The following is a 26151-nucleotide window of genomic DNA, read 5'->3' as shown; positions in this document are numbered from 1 at the left end:
TCTCGGTTCAGACTGTGTGTCTCGGTTCAGACTGTGTGTCTCGGTTCCGACCACGTGTCTCGGTTTGGACTGTGTCTTGGTTCAGACTGTGTGTCTCGGTTTGGACTGTGTGTCCTGTTTCAGACTGTGTCTCGGTTTGGACTGTATGTCTTGGTTCAGACTGTGTGTCTCGGTTCGGACTGTGTGTCCTGTTTCAGACTGTGTGTCTCGGTTTGAACTGTGTGTCTCGGTTCGGACCCCGTGTCTCGGTTCAGACTGTGTGTCTTGTTTCAGACTGTGTCTCGGTTTGGACTGTATGTCTCTGTTTGGACAATATGTCTCGGTTTGGACTGTGTGTCTTGGTTCGGACTGTGTGTCGGTTTGGACTGTCTGACTCAGTTTGGACTGCCTGACTCGGTTTGGACTGCCTGACTCGGTTTGGACTGCCTGACTCGGTTTTGCTGTGTTTCTTGGTTTGGACTGTGCGTCTCATTTCGGACTTTGTGTCCATCACCTTACTGCATGAGTGTCTTTGTGTTACTATGGGGTCTGAACTGTGCGCATGTGGGTTAATGTTGCATTTATAATTAAAAAGAACAAAAAACATCATGTTTTAATATAAATTCAATATCTAATGATTTCCCGGTTAGTTCTGTTTGTTTTTTTGATCGGATTTTAATGTTAGGTGTCCAACATCTTTATCGGAATGTTTTCGTCGTTCCTCGTGTTCTCGCGTGGTCACGTGACCGGCACGAAGGACTACATTAACACTTGGTCGGTAAATATGGCCAGAGCACCCGACCAACGTATTTTGTCGTACAAACAAATATGATACACTTATTCATCGTGCTAAGAAACCGAGAAAAAGTGCTGTACATTCTTCTATTTATTCAAGTATGGTTACATAAAGGCGTTATAAACTGGTGTTAATTGAAGAAATGCCGATTAATTGACTACTTTTTAAGTAATTTTGACGATGTTTGTCATTTTCATAAGAATGTACAGGACTTTTTGTTGCTCTCATACAATTACCTTCACGCTCGTACCTGTTTCATAAGTATTGATTTAGGGTAGTCGGGTGCTCTAGGACGATTCATAGAGCAAGTGTTAATGTTCATTCTCCAATATTGGAACTCTTCAGTGTTTTAAGTATCGAAATCGGCATATAGAAACGAACAAACGTTAATAAACGAATGCAATGGATCGTAATTAATTCAATTAATTATTTACAGATGATTTCCAAAGACATAAGGTATAGTTAGAAGTTTTTGGCTGTACACATGCAAGTTTGTAAATTCGTCACTGTGATGAAACCACCGTCCTCGTCGTTGCCATGACAGCCGATCGAAGCTGCGATCACGAATGCACTGACAAAGTGAAAGTTGAAGTATTTTTCGCAACATGCGGTTTAAACTTAAAATTACAATCACACCTCATATTGATTGGGGTTGTTTAATCATACCTGATCAATTGAATTATCAGAAAACTAACAAAAACATTAAATCAAAGTACTGGAAGTACTGTAAACGAACATTATTGTTTAATGCAAAATCAGTAATCTTCTTAGTTTTAAGTTGATAAATTTACTGATATCGGTTTAGGAATTAATTGCAAATAATTTGAAATGTTTGCAGCTGTTCTGATTTGATTGTACACATGCATGTTTCTGTAAGGTCCTAATTGAAATTGGAAGTTTGTTGATCTATCTTGGATCGATGAAAATAAAATATGTCTTCTTTCTTTCGGGAAGGCATCATCAGTTATAATACAGCCAGGACTCTGTGACCTTATTGATGCCAACTTCTAATATGAACTAAATTTAGGCTAGTTCCATCGTTAGTTTGGCATGCATAGTTGTATTTCAACTTAATATGATGAAACACACATAAAGAATTACTGAAAGCCAAAACCAGAGCTGCTAATCAAGGCCCGAATTAGGAATGTATCCTATTGAAACTGTACTCAAGCATTTATGGTACTTCAAAACAAAAAAACCTGACTCTTTTGTTCAGGAATCATTTGATGTTAATAAATCTGTATATGAGAAGATAAACTTCTGGTATAATTACAGTATTGTAAACAATGTGATAAAGAATAACAACCAGATAAAGACTATCTTCATCGAATAATTCAGCAAACAGGAAAAGAAAACTTCAAGATTCATTTTCAACTTCAAACCTGATCACAAAGATTACAGTCCATTCGATGGGACGACACATTCCCTATTTATTGTCCTTTTCCAATGTTGATCATCTAATCATACTGAACCACACAATTCAGCAATGTAATTGCACAAATCACACCTTTATGTGGTGAGAACATTTTTGGGGGTGTTATAAGATTCCATAACTGTATGCAAGTTGTGAAGCATTCCATATCTATAACTATATATATATATATATATAGTACGTGTATATATTTACACATATCAAAATTGGAATGACACAGGAGATTTGCAAGTTTAAGTTCACCATCAGTCATGGGAGGTTTATGTAAAATGTTATATTTACCGGGGTAATTAGTAATTTTGAGAATATATTTATGAAGCTCTATTCTGTACATTCTACCAGTGCTTAGAGAATGGACACAATCTTATGTTCTCCAATGTCAAAATTAATCATATGTAAAACATTAGGGGTTTATTCGCCATTCTAGGCCTGATTGCCGTCATAGTAAAATTACCAAAATGGACTTGAAATCAATATTTTTAAGAGAATGATCTATGACTTGAATATTTCATAAAAACAATGTAATACATCGTTTATTCACTTCATTCAGATCTTCAGACACCACATAATTTGTGAAGTCATATATAGAAATATATGAACCATTTTGTTATTGATTTATAGTTCACACAAGTAAGCACGAGATGTAAGCAGTAAGTATATGTACCGCTATCTACTGGCATGACTTTGAGTACAGTAAACTACACTCGCTTTGTGGATATTGACAGGATAACATATATTTACATATTAATTCAATTTTAGAATTGTAACTGAAATCTTGTAACAGCATAGCACAAATAGTCATCTGAACATGTGTTGTATATTGAAAAATTATTTAAGGTAAATTTTCAGTTTATCAATTCATTGATTACTCCGTGTTTGAAGTATGGTGTAGTGAGAATTTCAAGTCTTGATCATGAATTGATGAAAATTTCAAATTAACAAATTATCAAAATGAATTTGTTTGAAAAATAACACAAATTCCACAGCAATATTATATAGAGAATCAATCACAATATATCAAAAGTTATAAAACTACAAATAACAATTAACAGCTGAATATCAAATTAAGTGAATATCACAAGTCTTTTTGCATTTGTTTTTAGATAATCTGGATTTCCGTTTTCCGGCTTTAAAAAAAACGAGAAGTATTTTAATTGCCGTTATAGTTGAATAACCAAAATGGACATGAAATCAGTATTTTAAAAAAAAAGAATGATCTATGACTTGAATATTTCATAAAAATAATTTAATACATCGTTTATTCACTTCATTCAGATCTTCAGACACCGCATGATTTGTGAAGTCATATATAGAAATATATGAACCATTTTTGTTATTGATTTATAGTTCACACAAGTAAGCACGAGATGTAAGCAGTACGTATATGTACCGCTATCTACCGGCATGACTGAGTACAGTAGACTACACTCGCTTTGTGGATATTGACAGTATAACATATATTTACATACTAATTCAATTTTAGAATTATAACTGAAATCTTGTAACAGCATGGCACAAATAGTCATCTGAACATGTGTTGTATATTGAAAAATTATTTAGGTAAATATTAACTCATTTGCTTGACTTCAATTTTCAATTTATCAATTCATTGATTACTCCGTGTTTGAAGTATGGTGTAGCGAGAATTTTAAGTCTTGATCATGACTTGATGTACGTTCTAAATTAACAAATTATCAAAATGAATTTGTTTAAAAATAACACAAGTTCCACAGCAATATTATATAGAGAATCGATCACACTATTTCAGAAGTTATAAAACTACAAATAACAATTAATGGCTGAATGTCAAATTAAGTGAATATCACAAGTCTTTTTGCATTTGTTTTTAGATAATCCGGATTTCCGTTTTCCGTCTTTGAAAAAAAAATTACGTAGGCGTATTGCATAGTAAACGTAGCCATGTGTAGACTACATATGTAACAGCTGATTTCAATCAGATTGACTTAACATGAACTTAACACCGTCTCAGTAGTTCGTCACAATCGAAAATTTGATCGTGAATTCGGTATTTTGCAAATTCTTTCAAAATACTTCCAGGTAAAGGAAAAAAAATGCATATGGTCTCTATACACACACCAAAGATTAATAGATCCTATATTGGGTCCATTCTCTCGTAAAAATATCGATTTGGGTCCACTATCGGCCATTTCGGTAATTCAACTCTAACGACAATCGGGCCGCGATTCGCAAATGAGAAATTGATTTAAAATTCGTAAATCTCTAATATTTTACATATGATACAATTAGGCATTGAAAAACATATATGTGGGTCAATTCTCTGAAAATAATGTCAATTTATATTATAATTAAGCCCCATTTTGCTTCGTTTCGGTATTTCCAAGTCTGCTTCACCTGTGGTCCGTTTCAGTAAATATTCTTGACTTTGCCGAAATAAAAACAAGCTATATAATTGTTCATTTTAAACATGACAACTGCCGACCACACGTATCTAAAAGTGTTATTGTTGATATCATCTGAATATTGCCGTAGTTATCTGTCACTTCGATTGTAAACTCATTGCCAAAGTCATGGAAGAATCGACCAATCAAATTGGTTTAACGTTTGATTTTCGTAATCTTGCAGTTACCTCCCTTACAACAGTAAATACGTTCCAAGTATCGCCTACAACAATCCCGTGCACATGGCAACAAGATATTATCATTTGCATTTGATTTATTGGTCGTTTTCGTCAAAGGAAAATGGAATATGGAAATCGATGACAATGTTAACGCTATGACCAGTCACCCTGACCACAAATGCCACCTAGTATCTACCTTTCTCGCAAACATGTACAGTAACCTATAGTATGATACAATGTATCGTCTCTATGCCGTTATTGATATATTTCTTTCTCTAAATTATAGAAATACCCATCTAGTTGATAATGATGTAACATTCTAGAATATATATAATACACATTTAAGTAAATCGCGGACATATTTGCAGACCGATGCTATAATGTCAGCCGTTTTGGAATGAACACGGAAGAGCAAAACTTTCTAAACATCCGGAGACGAATGCGCCTGCGCAATATTTGTTTACATAAATATATTGACCTGGAGTTGTTCGCAAAGTTCAGGTTCATTTAGTCTTCACATTTCGCTAGCGTTATGCATTTCTCAAATCGTATGCATCTTGAAAACATCTACTGAATACATTTCAACATTTTCGGTAAAACTACTACATAAAACGAAGATGTTTTTGCAAGTAAATTATTTGAAGCGTAAGGCAATGGGGGCAGCCATATTTCATTGAAACAGACAGTAGATGGCGTATTGGTGAATGTGGTTACCAAATATGGTCATATTTCTCAGTCCAGTTCTTGATGGCAATAACCGAACATTAATGTTCGTTTAAAAACACAGAATGAAGTCAGGCAGTGCAGACACAACGCGGGATCTGTAAACAATGTGACGTCATTGGAATGTACAAGTTGCAACAATGTACAACAATGTATATTTTACATGAATACACTAATGAGCAACAAAACGGGACGCAACATTAACCCACATGCGTGTGTCAATTCTGAAAATGTGCATGGGCTCGGGCTTTGTTTCAAATGAAAGTCTGTGTCTGGTTCAAGGCTGTGTTTTCATCATTGAATTGTGTGTCTCGATCATTCCATACCGTGTGTCCATCACTGTGTGTCAGAGCCAGACCTTGTGAGGCATGCAATGTGGGCCTTATACTTTTCATAGAATCCATAAAATTGCAATGTTCAAAATTTGTCCCCTTTCGCCTTCCATAGTATGGCCATAATCATATAGATGATCCCTGTGCTACATATGAACAACTTACTACAAAGCAAAAACATACTGTAATATATTCTTTGTAGTTCTTGAAATATAATATCTAATTCGATATCTCGTCATCTAATGTTTATCATATAATTATTTTTTTTCTTACCATCTTTAGCAGCAGCTTGTGGTGTTATCTTGAAACTAGCTTCTTTGTCTACATGTAACACTGTTTGTGATTCGTCAGTTAATTGAATAGTTCCACCATCTAACAGATAATGTTTGAACTCTTCAGCCAGATGTAACGAAGATGGTTCTGATGAATTACTGGCAGGCGATATATCTATACATATTATTACGCTTCCTGCAAAGTAAAAATATAAAGTTTGTACATGTACATGCATTTATAAGAATAATTTTGTTTAGTATGTCATTAATATTATATACATCTAATCAGTGCTATTATAGCATTTTTGAGAAGTTTGATCAAAATCCATTAAGGAATGAAGTCGCTCGAGTGCTGACAAAGATTTTCTAGCAAAGACCCTTAAAACAAAAACTTAAATCATGGTCAAGGTCATTCATTTTACCCTAGTTGGCTGCCTTTTACCCCAGTATGCTACAGACCCATTATCAGGTATCTGGGCATCTCCGTTATTAAGGAGAAGTCCTTTAAAGATGTCAGCATATTTGACCCTTGTCACCTTTAATATAGGTCAAGGTCATTCAGTTGCTAATATCAGGTCTCAGAGCCTCTTAGCTTACGAAAAATCATTGTTTTAAGATTTAAACCTATTTGACCCGTGGTATTGAATGTAGGTCAAAGTCATACATTTGAACAGATTTAGTTGCGCTTTAACCAAGCATGGTACAGACCTAATAGCAAGTTCATCAGCCGCTTGGCTTTTGAGAGGTTGTTTAAAGAGTTTAGCCCATTTGACCCCTGTGACCTTAAATGTAGATCAAGGTCATTCATTTGCACAAAATTGGTAGCACGCTATCTAAGCATGTTACAGGCCAAATTTGAGGCATCTGGGCATCCTGGTTATTGAAAATAAGTTGTTTAAATGTAAAAAAAATGTCGCCGGCGATGGACGGATGGCGGACGCCGTGCAACGGCATAAGCTCACTTGCTCTTCTGGCAGGTAAAGTAACAAGTGCAATCGATGATTGCGAAAGCTCACCAGCGGCAGAAATCACACTATGCACTCATTTTTATGTATGTATACGCATGTCATTTTAAAATTGTACGTCACATAATATCGCTTAGACCTCTAATGGATGTATAAACCAAATAAGAAGGGTGTGGACTTACAAGCTTTCCAAAACTTACCCCAAAACCTTTAAAGTAGGTTTTGGTGACAAATAAATTAAGTCCACTGAATGGTAAAATGGCAAAACAAATCACATTTGTTTGCATGATTTTGCTATAACATCACTCTGGGACATCTTATGAATGCCAAAACAAAATTAGAAGGGTGTGAGAGCATGATTTTGGACCTACCCCAAAAACTTTACAGTGGAATTTGGTGCTTAAAAAAATTAAGTTCACAAAATGGTAAATTGCGAAAAAATCGAAAACAATTTCTGCATGATTTTGCCATATTAGAAGGGTGTGAGGTGTATACTTTTGGACTTAAAAGCTTTCCAAAAACTGATCCCAAAAAAGTTTTGGGATGGGACACCGAGGTGGACGACGGAGTGACAGCATTAGCACAAGCTTTTCAAAACTAACCCCCAAAATCTTTAAAGTGAGTTTTTGTGTCAAAAAAAAGTAAGACCACTAAATAGTAAAATGCCAAAATGCAATTTTTTTCTGCATGATTTGCCACAGCATCACTCCTGCATCTCTAATGAATGTATAAACAAAATTAGAAGGGTGATAGGTGTATACTTTTGGACTTACAAACTTTCCAAAAACTGACCCCAAACCTTTAAAGTGAGTTTTGGTGCAAAAAAAGTTAATTCCACAAAATGGTAAAATGCAAAAAAAAGTAAGACCACTAAATAGTAAAATGCCAAAATGCCAATTTTTTTTCTGTATGATTTGCCATAACATCACTCCTAGACCTATAATGAATGCATCAACCAACTTAGAAGGGCCTGAGGTATATACTTTTGAACTTACAAGCTTTTCAAAACTTACTCCAAAAACTTTAAAGTTTTGGGGTGGGACGCCGACGCGGACGCCGGAGTGACAGCATTAGCTCACGGTTATTCGTAACCGGTGAGCTAAAAATGAATCTGCTAGAGCACTGATTTTCTAAGATAGTAATGGTGACCATGATTTTGCTATAACATCACTCTGGGACATCTTATGAATGCCAAAACAAAATTAGAAGGGTGTGAGAGCATGATTTTGGACCTACCCCAAAAACTTTACAGTGGAATTTGGTGCTTAAAAAAATTAAGTTCACAAAATGGTAAATTGCGAAAAAATCGAAAACAATTTCTGCATGATTTTGCCATATTAGAAGGGTGTGAGGTGTATACTTTTGGACTTAAAAGCTTTCCAAAAACTGATCCCAAAAAAGTTTTGGGATGGGACACCGAGGTGGACGACGGAGTGACAGCATTAGCACAAGCTTTTCAAAACTAACCCCCAAAATCTTTAAAGTGAGTTTTTGTGTCAAAAAAAAGTAAGACCACTAAATAGTAAAATGCCAAAATGCAATTTTTTTCTGCATGATTTGCCACAGCATCACTCCTGCATCTCTAATGAATGTATAAACAAAATTAGAAGGGTGATAGGTGTATACTTTTGGACTTACAAACTTTCCAAAAACTGACCCCAAACCTTTAAAGTGAGTTTTGGTGCAAAAAAAGTTAATTCCACAAAATGGTAAAATGCAAAAAAAAGTAAGACCACTAAATAGTAAAATGCCAAAATGCCAATTTTTTTTCTGTATGATTTGCCATAACATCACTCCTAGACCTATAATGAATGCATCAACCAACTTAGAAGGGCCTGAGGTATATACTTTTGAACTTACAAGCTTTTCAAAACTTACTCCAAAAACTTTAAAGTTTTGGGGTGGGACGCCGACGCGGACGCCGGAGTGACAGCATTAGCTCACGGTTATTCGTAACCGGTGAGCTAAAAATGAATCTGCTAGAGCACTGATTTTCTAAGATAGTAATGGTGACCATGTCAAACACAGACAAATGAAGAGGAAAACTATAGTCGTCCCTCCCATCTTTGCTTTGGAAAACCAAAGTATACTATTAGCTTGAAACTGATTTTAATGTAGTAATACAAGACATTGCAGTCCTAGTATTTTGACTTCACTGAAAATTTGAAATCAAATTAAACTGGCATTTTCTGAAAATACTAGCTGTGATCTTGACCTCACGTACCACACTATAAATCTAGCCCGTTTAAGATAGTATGGTCGTTCACAAAAGCTTAGTAAAAATCCCATTGTTAAAGAATAAAGGTGCTAGAACCCTGACAATGATTTTCTAAAAATAGTAAACTTGAACTTGACCTTTAACCCTAAATCTAATTGTCCGAGATATTATGTTCCTTAATTAGTGTGGTAAGTTTGATGAAAATCCTTCAAGGAATGTATCCGCTAGCTCACTAATATTTGTCCGATGTTTTATTACATGGGCATGCGCACTGACTACCTTTAAACAATTACAGCTACTATTTGTGTACATATCAAGCCTATTCAAAACACATTGATTACAGATCTAAGACTATTGTGTAACTTTAATTTTGCGACTTAATTTTAAATGAATAGATAAAAACTAGAACTGTCGCCAGGATGGCTGACTTATATCCCCGCAATCCGCATGAGTCAATGGTAAATCAGGATAATTTTAGGTAAGTTAGAGCTCAGTCCTACAGGTAGGATGTTTGAACTTACCTTTTACAAATTCTCCTGTCTTCGCTCGTTTTTTGGCCCGAGTAACTCTTTCAAATTCATCAGAAACATCTTCTTTTGACTTTCGTCTCTTTAAATCAATGTCTTGTGGTATTTTAAACGACATCTGGCTACCTTGGTCGACAGAAGCATGCATGGCTGTAAACAAACAATATAGTATCTTTGTATCCAATATTCAGCATTTTAACTCTAGAAATGACAGTTAAACTGACATAATTAAAATACAATGCACAATGCCTGTGGATCCTGCACATATGCTTCATCAAGTTATCTAATAGTGTTCAAAATATATGTTCTGGACAAGATTGTGTTGGAAATTTTGCACACAGTTGACCTTTGACCATGAAATCTCAGTGACCTCATTAAAGTACAATAAACAATGCCGATGGATATATACTTCAAGTTCATACTTAAACTGTTTAATTTACAAAGATTTATATTGGAAAGATTGAGTAAGAATAACGATAACAGCAATGAAGAAGGAAGCCAGACATAAAAGAAGGGATTGGACCTCACTGTAGCATTTGGTATAAAATCACGAGTGATTCACATAGATTTGTAATGGTGTCTTATTTTACTTCATGGTTTCATTTCAAATTTATGATGTAGACTGGCATAAAAACCCTTTGTTTCAAACCCCATCTACAACAGCTAGACTGGCCTGTTGGCCTTAATGACCATCTGACTCTAAATACCCTTGTACTATTGTAGCATACATACTCAGTAGCAAGTTGGGACTTAATGAATGCTAATCTTTCTTCCTTAGATTGGGAAACAATAATTGGAAATGACAATGATGTAGATGTAATTAATGATAAAATATTAAACAATATTAGAACATTAGCTAAAACTTACATTCCTTCAAAAAAGATAAGATTACGCCCAAATGACAAACCTTGGATGAATTGGAGTTCATAAAATAGCTAGAAACACTAACAAGGAAAGCGATTGGCTTAAGTTCAGAAATTCTCGTAATGAAGTTATTGACTTAATCCGGGAAGCAAAATCTAATTATTTGACAAAGATGCAAAATTCTCTATTAGATAAAAATACTCCTCCTAGAAAATGGTGGCAAATAGCCAAATCAATAAGTGATCTTCATAATAAATCTACCTCAAATCCCCCCACAGTTAATGGTAATACATTATTACATCATCTTGATAAGGCTGAGGCTCTCAATAATTTTTTTACTTCCATATCTAATGCAGTTGATGAAGATCCTGATGATATTGTTGATGAATTACCTCCCCTTAGTCACTTGGATTTTAATAATATAGAAATCACTGAACAAGATATTATAGACCAAATTAAAATAATCAAGGAGAATAAACCACCAGGACCTGATAATTTGTCACCTAAAATTGTAAAGAATCTTTTACCCTCACTTGTCAAACCTTTAAAAATTCTTTTTCAAAAAACTATAGACCTTGGTAAGATTCCACTTGCATGGAAATCTTCAAATGTAAATGCCTTATATAAAGGTAAAGGAAACACTGATGATCCTAGTAACTATAGACCCATTGCAATTACATCTTGTTTTATTAAAATACTTGAAAAAAATATTTTCAAATATGTGTACAATCATGTAAACAAACATCATATAATTAGTGTTCACCAATCTGGCTTCCAGAAAAATGATTCTACTATTAATCAGTTACTCACAGTATATAATACAATTTCAAAAAATTTAGATGAAGGGAAAGATATAAGACTTGTTTTTTTGTGACATTAGCAAAGCCTTTGACAGAGTCTGGCATAAAGGATTATCATATAAATTAAAAAATATGGCATAAAAGGTAATCTCTATAACTGGTTTGAAAATTATCTCTCAAATAGAAGACAACGAGTTGTATATGATGGTTATTCATCTAGTTTTAAAAATGTAAATTCTGGAGTCCCTCAAGGATCAATTCTTGGACCTTTTCTGTTTTTACTCTTTATTAATGATCTAACTAATGAAGTATGTACCAATATAAAGCTATTTGCTGATGACACTTCTTTATATGTTATTGTAGATGATGACTTGGTAACTCCATGTATGGAATTAAATGAGGATTTAGAATATATCAACAACTGGGCTAGCCAATGGAAAATAATCTTCAACCCAAATAAAACTATAGCATTAACCGTAACAAAAAAAACCAGAAATCATCCAACACTTATTTTTGATAATCAGCCTCTGAATGAGAAAGATATACATAAACATCTAGGAGTCACATTCAATTCTAAAGGCAAATGGAGCAATCATCCAAGATATTTATGAAAAAGGTTATAAAAGATTAAACATTTTAAGAATGCTCAAACATAAAATTGATAGGAACTCATTAATTACACTATACTGTTCATATGTTAGACCAATTTTAGAATATTCAGATACTGTTTGGGATAATTGTACTACTGCAGAGTACTACTTGAATCAATTCAAATTGAAGCAATGAAAATAATAACTGGGTTAAGAAGTGGAACATCTCATCATAAACTTTATATTGAAACTAATTTAGAACCACTTATTGAAAGACGTCGCAAACATAAACTTATCCTAATGTATAAAATATTGAATAAAATGACTCCTGAATATTTATTTGATATTGTTAGACCCTATATTAATAATAATGCTCCACATCATAACCTTAGAAATCATAGATTCATAGATTCTTTAATATTCCTCGATGCAGAACAAACTTGTATGATAACAGCTACTTCATTGATGTCATGAAAATTTGGAACTCCCTTGAAACAGACTTAACTAGTGCTCCTTCACTGAATATTTTTAAATCTAAATTGAATAGAAATAGACCTTTAAACACTGATACTACTCATTTATTTAAACTTTGCTCACCTAGAAAATTAAATATCAATCTTTGCCAATTAAGAAACTCTGCTAGCAACTTAAATTATCACAGATTAATAGATCATCTAATTCCAAATTCAGCCTGTTCCTGTGGTTATTACTCTGAGGATCTAGACCATTACTTCTTCTATTGTCCAAATTACAACCATATAAGGCACTTTATACATGACATATTTATACAAGTTGGTTTTATAGATATTAACTTACTAACATGTGGTAACTATGAACTTTCACTTGATCTTAACAAATTTGTTTTAAGTAATGTAGAAAGATTTATAACTAATTCGAGAAGGTTTTAATTCTCATTGAATCAATTAATTATATAATATTTCATTAATATGTATGTATATCATTATAATTGTTCAATAAAATACTCATCTTTCTCAATGTCAGGTAGGTGAAGCGCTTTTGCTTTACACAATTTTGTATAATTATCTATTTTTTATATATATATATATAATGTTTACCTATATAAATAAAAATATTTCCTGAACTTTTGATACTTTTCAACTATAAACTATTCCATTAAACTATGAAAAACTACTTAAAATATTACAATGATGTGTGTATGAGTGTATGAGTGTATGTTCAAATGTTATAAATAACCCTAATTATATACTATAGCTCTATTGTTCAAGTTGTCTAGAAAAATTCTATCAATATTATATTATCAAAATGTCATTTACATATGTATGTGGGAGAAGACTGATATAGGCTAAGCCTGTTGTCAAATCCCTTTGTACTATAAGATCTTGTATAATAAAATTTGTTGAAATGAGCAAGTAGTGTGGTACTGTTGGCCACGGCAGTCATCTGGGATTTCTAACCAACCCACAAAATAACAACACTTAGGACCATCTCAGGATCATTTCAGGCAAGCAAGATTGAGCTCATTCCTACCAATTTCCAACTCAAGGACATCGGTGAAACAAGAAAACAAGTTTAAATGGTGTTTTCTAAGATAACGGCCACCTTCGATTTTGACCCACTCCGAAAATAACAACCTTTGATAAGAAACCATCTCAGGATTGTTTGAGACAAATTGAGCTGTATCCCACCGGTGTAGTATGGTATTTTGACCCCAATGGTAAATTGACCCCGGGGTCAAAATACCATTATGGTAAAATGACCCCCCCCCCCCCCCCCCCCCCACCCATGGTAAAGTGACCCCCCCATATTAGAGTCACTAAAAACATGATTTTCATATATCATTTAACATATTTTCATTAAAACAATATTGTATCATTATAAAAAGTACAAATTTCAATGGGTAGGTTGACTATAGAGTGAAATATAGGTGAATAGTTGATGGAGAACATCACTGGAGAACAAAAGCTTTTTTATCATTAATTTTGGTAATGGTAAGTGACTTATTTTCACAAAACCTTTATCAGTATACATCAAAATAAATTCTATAAATTTCAACAACAACAAAATTGGTCTTACTTTGATGAGTCGTTTATGCTTGGGGGGGGGGGGATCACTTTACCATGGCCATGGTAAAGTGACCCCCCCCCCCCCCCTCCCGCCCCTCCATACACACCTACTAAAATAACAATATTTTATTTGTTTTACTTCCATTCAGTATAATATACATAAATAAAGTCAAGAAAATATTGGTCTTGGGGTAGGTGATTTTGATATGAGTTATTGTAGAGAGGTTGGGAGAGGGGAGTCACTTTACCATGATTATAGTGAAAATATTTTTTTGTGGATTTAATTTTTTTCACTTAATATTTTCCAATCAACCTCGATTCATTAATCTATACATTTAAAAAAAAATGAATTGAATCGTTATCAGTGAATTTAATGTGAGTCATGTAATGAGGGGGAAGATGGAGGGGGGGTCACTTTACCATGGCCATGTTAAAATGACCCCCCCACCACTCCCGCCCCTCTACACACTTACAAAGTTAACACTATTTTATTTGTTTTCCTTTCATTCATTATAATATCCAAAATAAAAATAATTGAAGTAAACTACTGAAAGTTTGGCAAAAAACTCTTTCTTGATGGAGGGGGAGGGGGTCACTTTACCATAGCCAATCCAAATCATGTTGCTGTTAATGTATAGTCCTGCCACGACTTGAAATGATCTCCCCCAATACAATTCTGTTGATACTTCACGATCTGATGTATAGAATAATACTTATTTAACCAAAATTTTCAATAATTTATTTCAATTAATTAATCAATCTATATGTGAGAACATAAAGCATCTACAAAATGTTTGGGTGTTAACATTATAACAACAACAAGTGATGTTAATGTGAGTCATGTGAGGAGTGGGGGAAAGCGACCCCCCTTCCTTACATAACTCACATCAATATCAATTATCAATTTAGATTTGTTATAATGTATAGATTAAGGAATTAAAGTTTATTAAGAAAAAAGGGTAAAATATTTTATTTTATTATGGATATAGTAGCGTAGTAAGTAAAATTGATTAATATATTTTATCAATTTTACTGATTACACTACCATATCACACATACATGATCACATCAAAAAATTTTCTTAGACAAATCTTGTTTTGTTATGATGGATAGTTTAAGGAATTGAGTTTTTTTAGGTCACCTGAGATGAAGTCTCAAGTGACTTATTCTAATCGCCTTTTGTCCGTCATCGTCCGTCGTCCGTCGGAGTCCATAAACTTTTCACATTTTCGACTTCTCCAAAACCACTGAACAAAATTCAATGAAATTTGGCAGAAAGTTTCTAGGGATGAAGGTCAACCAAAATTGTGAATTATATGGTCCCCACCCCCCAGGGGCCTGAGGGGTGGGGCCAAAAAGGGTCAAATTGACAAAAACTTCAAAAATCTTCTCTACTCTCAGATATGGTGGAGTCAAACACTCTTTATAGATGAAAGAGTCTTGTGGTGCTTTACCAAAATTGTGAATTGCATGACCCTAGGGTCTCACGTTTGCCCCTGGGGAGGGGGTAAACTTTACTATAGTTTATATAGGGAAATCACATTTTTGACTATTATTTGTTGGATTTGTATTGGAATTCATTCTAACTTGGTTCAAATTATCAGCATGGGATGACAGTTTGATGGTATGTACATGTTGGCCCTAGTTGACCCCAGGGGCTGGTCGGTGGGGCCAAAAAGGGTCAAATTGACTAAAATTTCAAAAATCTTCTTCTCTACTCTCAGATAAGGTAGAATCAAATACTCTTGTTTGTTTGCTTGTTTGTTTATGTTTTACGGCCCATCGACAACTAGGGTCATTTAGGGCCAAACAATATTCTAACATGTTTTATTTTTAAAGTTAAAATCGGATAAAATTTGTCATTTTTAAAAGCATCCGTATCGTATATTTACATCATTATGATAAAAGGTGGTTAAAAATGGTAAAATATATATATGTACGAATAGATTATGTGAAATAATATGTACGAGTAGATTATGTGAACTTTGTTATAAATAGAACGTCAAAGACAGTAACGTAAAAGACATCAAAGTCCATAAAATAGATCGATTTCTTTCAAGTAGCTAAATATTGTTTTCGAATCCACGGAACTGAAAAGGGTTTTCATATCCGGGACTCGAAAGTATTTATCACGCATATGCTTAAAATCGGAACATTCTATTAAAAAATGCTGCACTGTGAATTGAACATCACATGCATAACACACCGGTGGATCCTCTCGTTTCAAAAGGAACGAATGAGTAGGATATGTGTGCCCGGTACGGAGCCGAGTGAGGACTATTTCCTCTCTACGATCCTTCCGGCTTGGTTTTGATGTTTAAAGTTTTGGTTGTACTTTAAAAAGAGGTTTGAAATCTGTATATGGTATTTTAATATTTGTTTGTTGCAGATTTAGAGCAAGTTTTGCTTGGCGGTCAACAAGTTCGTTGCCTTTAATTCCGACATGGCTCGGAATCCAAAGTAATGTTATTTTGCATTTTTTTAAGATACGAGATATTCGTAAAACAAGGTTTTAAATGAGTATGTTCTTTGGATCTCTTGATTGTAAATTCTGAAGGACGGATAGAGAGTCGGAACAAATGATTGCTTTTCTGATGCGTTATACTTCGATATGGTCGAGGGCCAAATCGATGGCACATGCTTCCGCAGAGAAGATAGAGGCACCATCTGGTAAGCGGATTCAAATACTCTTCATAGATGGAAAGGTCTTAAGGTGCTTTACCAAAATTTTGGTAAATACTCTTCATAGATGGAAAGGTCTTAAGGTGCTTTACCAAAATTGTGAATTTCATGACCCTGGGGTCACACGTTTGCCCCTCGGGAGGGGGTAAACTGTACCTTAGTTTATATAGGGAAATCGCATTTTTGACTATTATTTGTTGGATTTCTATTGGAATTTATTCTAACTTGGTTCAAATTATCAGCATAGGATAACAGTTTGATGGTATGTACATGTTGGCCCTGGTTGACCCCCAAGGGCTGGTGGGCGGGGCCAAAAAGGGTCAAATTGACTGAAATTTCAAAAATCTTCTTCTCTACTCTTATATTTGGTAGAATCAAAAAATCTCCATAGATGGAAGGGTCTTATGGTGCTTTACCAAAATTTTGAATTTAATGACACAGGGGTCTCGCGTTTTGCCCCTGGGGAGGGGGTAAACTTTACTATAGTTTATATAGGGAAATCACATTTTTGGCTATTATTTGTTGGATTTGTATCGGAATTTATTCAAACCTGGTCAACATCATCAGCGTTAGATAACAGCTGATATAGTACACATATGTTGGCCCTGACTGACCCCCAGGGGCTGACAGGCGGGGCTAAAAAGTGTCAAATTGACTGAAATTTCAAAATCTTATTCTCAATACCTTTATAAGATAGAATCAAAATTTTTTCATAGAAGGAATGGTTTTATGGTGTTTTACTTGAATTGTGAATTTCATGACCCTGGGGTTTCACATTTGCCCCTTGGGAGAGGGTAAACTTTGCGATAGTTTATATAGGGAATTCATATCTTTGACAATCATTTGTTTTGTCTATTTGAATTCATTCTAACTTTCTTAAAATTATCAGCAAGGGATGACAGCTTTATATGCACATGCTGGCCCTGACTGACCCCAAGGACTGATGGGTGGGGCCAAAAAGGGTCAATTAAATTAACTGAAATATTTCAAATCTCAGGTGACCGTTAAGGCCCGTTGGGCCTCTTGTTTTTTTGAAAATATTTTGTGAAAAAAAAGTCAATCACAAAAATGGCCATGGTGAAGTGACCCCCCCCCCCCCTTACATGATCACATCAAAAACTTATGAGATCAATTTTGTTTTGTTTTGTTATTATGTATAGGTTAAAGATTTGAGGTTGACCAAAAAAAAATGTCAAAATATCTTGTTTCGTTATGGTCAAAAAGTAGTGGAAGGGAATAAGCGGGGGAGGGGGGGGGGGGGGGGGGGGGGGTAAAGTGACCCCCCCCCCCCCCCTTCCTCCTTACATGTACATGATCACATCAAAAACTTATCTGGGATCAATTTTGGTTTGTTTTGTTATAATGTATAGGTTAAAGAATTGAGGTTGATCAAAAAAAAAAATTTGAAAAAAAAATGTCAAAATATCTTGTTTCGTTATGGTCATGGTAAAGTGACCCAAACCTGCCCCAGCTTTTGCAATGATCTACCAAAATCTAATATTGTAAATACTTTATTTTTGTGAAGTAAACTTGTTATAAAAGTTTGGTGAAAAAGGTATATCAAAGTATTGTAAAAGTAGTGGAAGGGAATGAGCGGGGGAGGGGGGGTCACTTTACCATGTTACAAAATGGCTACCATGGCTGCCATGGAAAAGTTGTTACCAGGTTTGAAAGATAACAAAATTTTGTTGACTCCCCTTCCTTAACATTCAAACCAGTTTTAAACTCAATGGTACCAGTGGAACTGGGGAAGACGTTTAAAATGAGTATTTTTTTAAGATGGTTGCCATTAGCCATCTTGGATTTCGGACTGACCGAAAATTTTTAAATCCCATTTGGATCCCATCTATAATACCATCAGAAGTATTTTCTCTTGGAGAGATTTGATTATTAGCACAAAAGTCCAAAAATAGTTTGATAATCATTAATGCTGTTATACTTTCCATCCTCAAAACTACCTATAATATAATTTTAGGGCATGAACCTTCACATTTCACCTGTCTTGAGTTATTAGAGGTCTACAGGAAAATAGCAAATATAACCTAGAACTGTAAGTCAACTAATACCCCGCTACCTCTCATTTTCAACGGTTTCTCAACGGTTCTGGAAATACCGGATGTCTTAGAATGTAGACATTAATAAGTTCCATCACTTAAGCAAGTTTGAACATCTAAGGACTGATGAGCCATTAGCTAGCACACAAAACCTGTGTATACTCGCAAGGTTACCATGGCAACCAAAATTATATATATATATTTAAACAAGAGGCCAAGGGCCTGTATCTCGATGGTTCCAAAAATATACCCAAAGAAGAGGCCACTGGGCCTTAACGGTCACCTGCGAGTTTTGATATATTTTAGCATATTTGACCCCTGTGACCTTGGATTAAGGTCAAGGTCAATCATTTGAACAGTCTTTATAACCCTTTACCAAACAATGCTTAAAACCCCATATCAGGTCTGTTGGCCTTTTGGGTATCAAGAACTTGTGTAAAAGATTTTAGCATATTTAACCCTGTGACCTTGAGTGACGGTTAAGGTCATCCATATGAACAAACTTGGTAGCCCTTTACCGAAGCATACTATGGACCTAATATCAAGTCTCTTGGCCTCTTCGTTATTGAGAAGTCATTTAAAGATTTTAACCTTTTTGACCCCTGTGACCTTGAATGAAAGTCAAGATAATTCATTTTGACCAACTTGATATCCCTTCATCCCAGCATGCTACAGACCCAATATCAAGTCCCTTGGCCTCTTGGTAATTGAGAAGTCATTGAAAGATTTTAGTCTATTTGACCCATGACCTGAATGTTGTCACCTGTGTACAATCATTTTATGTTAGAACATCCTACATATCATCCCTACTTCAAGGGGATGCTACAAGGCGAATATGAGCGATATCTATTACTTAGTTTCAGAAAGAAGTTGTTTATATCAATTTAGCCAAATTGACCCCATTTGGCCCTGCCCCTCAGACCCCCAGGGGGTCAGCCCCATCATTTGTACAATTTTGAATCCCTACCTCAAGGGATGCTACCAGGCAAATATGAGCGATATCCATTGCTGAGGATCAGAGAAGACGTTGTCTATATCAATTTAGGCAAATTGATCCCTTTTGACCTGCCCCTAAGCATCAGTTTTGAATCCCGACCCCACAGGCCCCACAAACACACTTTCCTTAGGGACTTGGTTTACATAAAACAGCAGCTGATTGGCTGAATAAATTGTGCGAGTACATGTTGTCGGTCTGTCACGAGTCGTCCTGACATTCGGTTTTCGTCACGATAATAGGATCTTTCGACCACCTTTTTGTTTGGTTTCTAATGTCTAAATTTTACCTTTTTACACAATTACATCTATATGTTTTTAAAACTTGTTCCATTTCATTTAAACGAACTAATTTTAATATGGGATTGGCCACCCGATATTGTCACTGCAACCCGCTGTTTGGGCCGAGTTTTGCGGGACGAAATGTACATATCGAGGGGGAAAAAAACAATAACAAAAACATTCATGACATAACACGCGCTGCCATCACATCGAATCGACCCGCGATGCTTTTCTGTTAAACCTTTAAGTTATATTATTTATTTATTTATTTGTTCATTCATTCATTCATTCATTCATTCATTCATTTACTTTTAGCATCTGTACACCACCAAAGATGTTTCCTTATTAATCGTAATAGGCCCTCGGCGAATTTAGTATCGACCGAGGGGGATCATTTTTACAACATTATGATACTTTTTGTTGTTTATACCTACTATATTTGTGTAACTGTTCCATGTTCTATGTCTATATGTGATCGTATGTAATTTACCTGTGTCTTGATAAAGGGGCAGATTGCCTCGAAAATGTGACAATTTACTTGTCTGTACTGTCGTTATTACTACTTGACATATATATATATATATATGCTGATACACAATATGTGATTGTGTATATTTGTATTCTATATTCATGTAACATATATTTTGTGTGTGTACAGTATATATATATACTGTACACACACAACATATATATACTGTACACACACAAAATATATGTTACATGAATATAGAATACAAATATACACAATCACATATTGTGCATCAGCAGCTGAGCTTTTATAACAAAGGAAGTTGAGGTTCAAATAAATCTGGTGTAACAAGATGTCTTCAAGTGTCCTAGAGTAGTCTGAACCTGAAGTAGCTGCTCCTTTTCGAAACGCATGACCAGAAAAAGAACTTTCAGCATTTCCAGCTCTTAAGAGTTTCCTTTAACTTGCAAGGGGCCGCGGTGGCCGAGTGGTTTAACACTAGCCCTCCACCTCTGGGTTTCGAGTTCGAAACCTACGTGGGGCAGTTGCCAGGTACTGACCGTCGGCCGGAGGTCTTTCTCCGGGTACTCCGGCTTTCCTCCACCTTTAAAACCTGACACGCCTTAAATGACCCCGGCTGTTAATAGGATGTTAAATAAAAACAAACCAAACCAAACTTTTAAAGGTTAAAAAATCTGTTCACTCTCAATGAACAAGGGGAGACAGGTGGGGCAGGAACCTAAATGTGTGTCCAGGTTAGCAGGGTGTCAACACTCCTTTTGTATCCACAGGTGATGAATGTATGCATCATAGATTTTAGATCATTTGGGTGACTTATTCTAATCGCCTTTTGTCCATCCATGTGCGTCAGCCATCCTCCATTTGTGAACAATTTCCTCTCGGGTGACCTAAAAATCTAATATTAATTGACACAACTACATACCAAGGGGAAACCTAAGGAATATCCCTCCTGTACATTTCAAGAAATAGTGGTAACAAACTTCAATACACCAAATCCATGATGGTTGCCTGTCAGCCATTTTGTTTTCAAATTTGAATCTAAGGAGAACTTAAAAACAAGACTATGCTTAACCAGCACAAAGGAATAAAAGCATGATTACCGCAACTTCTTAAGATGTTATGAACGTTATGGGAAAACATATCTGTGATGTTTGGTTTGGTTTATTTTGTTTAATGTCCTATTAACAGCTAAGGTCATTTAAGGACGGCGTGCGTGCGAAATGTATGCGTGTGATGAGTGCGTATATGACCTCTCAAGACATCAGTATGGAAGGAGTAAAAAATTATCTTTCAAAAAAATAACAAGAGGCCCAATGGGCCTGTATCGCTCACCTGGCTCTACAGCAACATTGAAGTTGATTGAGGTCATTTCTACAGATACTATGCTGATTACCTCTTTATTCAAATATCATAGTAAGCTAGGTTTATTCCTATTAATAAATTTTCTAGTCTTTCATTCAAGCAATCTATTGGCCTAATATCAGGTCTAGGCTCTTGGCTATCGCAAAATTATTGTTTACGGATTTAAGCCGATTTCACACCTGTGACCTTGAATGTAGGTCAAGGTCATTTATTTGAACAAAATTGGTAGCCTTTCATCCCAGCATGCTAAAAGCCTAACTTCAAGTCACTGGTCCTTTTAGTCATTAAGGAGAAGTCAATTGAAGATTATAGCCTCTTTGACCAATGTGACCTTGAATGAAAGTCAAGGTCATTATTTGAACAAAATTGGTAGCCCTTCACCCCAGCATGCTACAGGCATAATATTAAGTCCCTGGGCCACTTGGTTATTGAGAAGAAGTCGTTTGAAGATTATAGCCTATTTGATCCATGTGACCTTGAATGTAGGTCAAGGTTATTTATTTGAACAAACCTTGTAGCCCTTTACCCCAGCATGCTACAGGCCCAATATCAAGTCCCTGGGCCTCTTGGTTATTGAGAAGTTGTTAAAAAATTATAGCCTATTTGACCCATGTGACCTTGAATGAAGGTCAAGGTCATGGTCATTTATTTGAACAAACTTTGTAGCCCTTCACCCCAGCATGCTAAGGGCCCAAAATCAAGACCCTTGGCCTCTTGGTTATTGAGAAGAAGTCATTTGAAGATTATAGCCTATTTGACCAATGTGACCTTGAGTGAAAGTCAAGGTCATTTATTTGAACAAACTTTGTAGCCCTTCACCCCAGGATGCTATAGGCATAATATCAAGTCCCTGGGCCAATTGGTTATTGAGAAGTCGTTTGAAGATTATAGCCTATTTGACCCATGTGACCTTGAATGTAGGTCAAGGTTATTTATTTGAACAAACCTTGTAGCCCTTTACCCCAGCATGCTACAGGCCAAATATCAAGTCCCTGGGCCTCTTGGTTATTGAGAAGTTGTTAAAAAATTATAGCCTATTTGACCCATGTGACCTTGAATGAAGGTCAAGGTCATTTATTTGAACAAACTTTGTAGCCCTTCACTCCAGCATGCTAAGGGCCCAAAATCAAGTCCCTGGGATTCTTGGTTATTGAGAATAAGACGTTTGTAGATTATAGCCTATTTGACCCATGTGACCTTGAATGAAGGTCAAGGTCATTTATTTGAACAAACATTGTATCCCTTCACCCCAGCATGCTACAGGCCCAATATCAAGTCCCTGTGCCTCTTGGTTATTGAGAAGAAGTCATTTGAAGATTATAGCCTATTTGACCAATGTGACCTGGAATGAAAGTCAAGGTCATTTATTTGAACAAACTTTGTAGCCCTTCACCCCAGTATGCTACAGGCTCAATATCAAGTCACTGGGCCTCTCGGTTATAGTGAAGAAGTTGTTTGAAGATTTTAGCCTATTTGACCCACGTGACCTTGAATGAAGGTCAAGGTCATTTATTTGAACAAACTTTGTAGCCCTTCACCCCAGCATGCCACAGGCTCAATATCAACTCCCTGGGCCTCTTGGTTATTGAGAAGAGGTTGTTTGAATGAAAAAGTTGACGCCGGACCACGGCATAAGCTCACTTGCCCTTCGGGCAGGTGAGCTAAAAACTTACCTTTCGGCACTGGCTTTTCGGCAAAATTAACTCTTTTTGACTTTTGTCTGTTTAAACAATTTTGTTCAGCTGACATCTGGCTATCTTGGTCGACAGAAGCAACTGTGTCTGTAAACAAACAATACATGTATAGTATCTTTATATTTGAATTTAGATCAAGGTCTTTAGCTTGAACAAACTTAGTAGACCTTCATCCCAGCATGAGATGGCCAGAGGATTGCCAGATGACGGATACCATGGTATAAGCATTCATAATGCTCCAAACAAAATTTCATCAACATCCATTTAGGCTTTCAGGACTAGTAGGGATTTAAAGAATTTACTTAAATTTCCCCTACAAGGCCCTGCCCCCGCCGCCATTTCCAAATGACTTGATAGAAAGAGGAAGGGGCTTTTTTCCTGAACAAGGCCTTATTGCCAGTACAGTAAGAACATTTTAAACAATTCATCACTACTTTGTACTTAGATTTTAAACAAAAGTTTCCAAAACATTTAAGAAATCATCCTGTTGAATTATTTTCAAGCACTTCCGTAGAGTTTTGCAAACATGAAAGCATCTATTTACTGTACAGTATGATTGTTCTTGTACTTGTAGCCATACTTACGCACTTTGAGTTGTACAACATCTCCATTCACTGGTTTCCCATTTCCTACTGCCATACATTGGTAGTAACCTTCATCCATTAGTTTTTCTGGATTTCTTATCACAAGTGTAGGTGCTTCCTTGCCAGAAAAGTATTTATGATTGTCAATAAGAACTCTTTTCCTCAGTGGTCGACGTTTGAGTTTGTCTCTTTTCCATTCGATACTGTCTGGTTCAGGATCAACTTTACATACTATAAATGCTGCAGAACCTTCGTTTGTCACATATTTGTCCTGATGCATGAAAATTTCTGGTTCTTTGGCTACAAACAAACAAGAGGCCCAGAGGGCCTGTATCGCTCACCTTGTTTCTTGAGATATGAAACAAGAAGGATGCTGAAGTATATTTGTCGCTGGTATTGCTATGTCAATATATATCATAAGCATTTTATATGGGTACATGTACATTGGTTTTATTTTAATACTGAAAATTCCAAAAAGTGCATTAATCCATGAAATGGTATTGACTTTTGGCGCAACCTCATAGGGATGCTACCACCCAAATCCATTGCTTAGTTTCAGAGAAGAACTTGTTTAGACCAATTGACCCCTTTTGACTCTGACCTCTGCCCCCTTGGGGGTCAGCTCCTTCTTTTATGCAATTTTGAATCCCTACCCCAATAGGATGCTACCAGTCAAACCATTGCTAAGTTTCAGAGAATAAGTTGTTTAAATAAATTTAGCCAAATTGACCACTTTTGGCCCCTCCCCTCAGCCCCCTGACGGCCCGGGTCAACCCCGTTATTTGTACAATTTTGAATCCCCATTCCATAGGGATGATACCCGGGAAATATGAGCGACATCCCTTGCTTAGTTTCAGAGCAAAAGTCTTTTTTTCAATTTTGCAAAACTGACCCCTTTTTGCCCCGCCCCTCAGCCCACTGGGGGGTCGGCCCCGTCATTTGTACAATTTCAAATTCCTACCCCAAGGTGATGCTACCAGTAAAATATGAGATATCCATTGCTTGGTTCCAGAACAGAAGTCAATTATACGAGTATAGCCCGATTGCCCAAGTTTGGCCCCAACCCTCAGGCCCCTGGGGGGTCAGCCCCATCATTTGTACAATTTTGAATCCCCATCCTATAGTGATGCTACCAGGCAAATATGAGCGACAGCCATTGCTCGGTTTCAGAGAAGAAGTCGTTTATATCAATTTAGTCAAATTGACCCAATTTTGCCCTGCCCCTAAGACCTCCGCGGGATCAGCCTCACCATTTGTACAATTTTCAATCCCCACCGCAAAATAATGCTACCAGGCAAACATGAGCTATAGCCATTGTTTGTTTTCAGAGAAGAAGTCGTTTATATCATTATAGCCAAATTGAACACATTCTGCCCTGCCCCTCAGGTCCCTTGGGGGTCAGCCCCATCATTTGTACAATTTTGAATCCCCATCCCATAGTGATGCTACCAGGCAAAAATGAGCGATAGCCATTGTTTGGTTTCAGAGAAGAAGTCGTTTATATCAACATAGTCAAATTGACCATATTTAGCCCCGCCCCTCAGGTCAGCCCCCTCATTTGTACAATTTTAAATCCCCACCCAATAATGATGCTACCAGGCAAATATGAGCGATAGCAATTGCTAGGTTTCAGAGAAGAAGTCGTTTATATCAATATACCCCAATTGACCACATTTGGCCCAGCCCCTCAGACCCCTGGGGGGTCAGACCAACATTTGTACAATTTTGAATCCCCACCCCTTAGTGATGCTACCAGGCAAATATGAGCGATAGCCATTGCTTGGTGTCAGAGAAGAAGTCGTTTATATCAATATAGCTGGATTGACCACATTCCGCCCCGCCCCTCAGGCCCCTGGGGAGTCAGCCCA

The 26151-nt window shown here is 36.1% G+C and overlaps 1 protein-coding gene across 1 annotated transcript in view; it reads right to left on the bottom strand.

The window, feature by feature from the left end:
• LOC117318145 overlaps positions 1 to 24621 on the bottom strand; it is a 56105-nt gene extending 31484 nt beyond the window's left edge. Inside the window, exons 1-4 of the mRNA XM_033873162.1 lie at positions 24284 to 24621; positions 23679 to 23786; positions 9838 to 9993; positions 6135 to 6329 (exon numbers count right to left, since the gene is read on the bottom strand). Of these exons, the coding sequence (XP_033729053.1) occupies positions 6135 to 6329; positions 9838 to 9993; positions 23679 to 23786; positions 24284 to 24563 (739 nt within the window). The 5' untranslated portion in view covers positions 24564 to 24621. The remainder of the gene's footprint in view (positions 1 to 6134; positions 6330 to 9837; positions 9994 to 23678; positions 23787 to 24283) is intronic.
• Positions 24622 to 26151: the final 1530 nt, after the last annotated feature.

Source organism: Pecten maximus, chromosome 19 (genome assembly GCF_902652985.1).
Source record: "Pecten maximus chromosome 19, xPecMax1.1, whole genome shotgun sequence".
Classification (NCBI taxonomy): Eukaryota; Metazoa; Mollusca; class Bivalvia; order Pectinida; family Pectinidae; genus Pecten; species Pecten maximus.
This window is presented reverse-complemented; position numbering and strand designations above follow the sequence as displayed.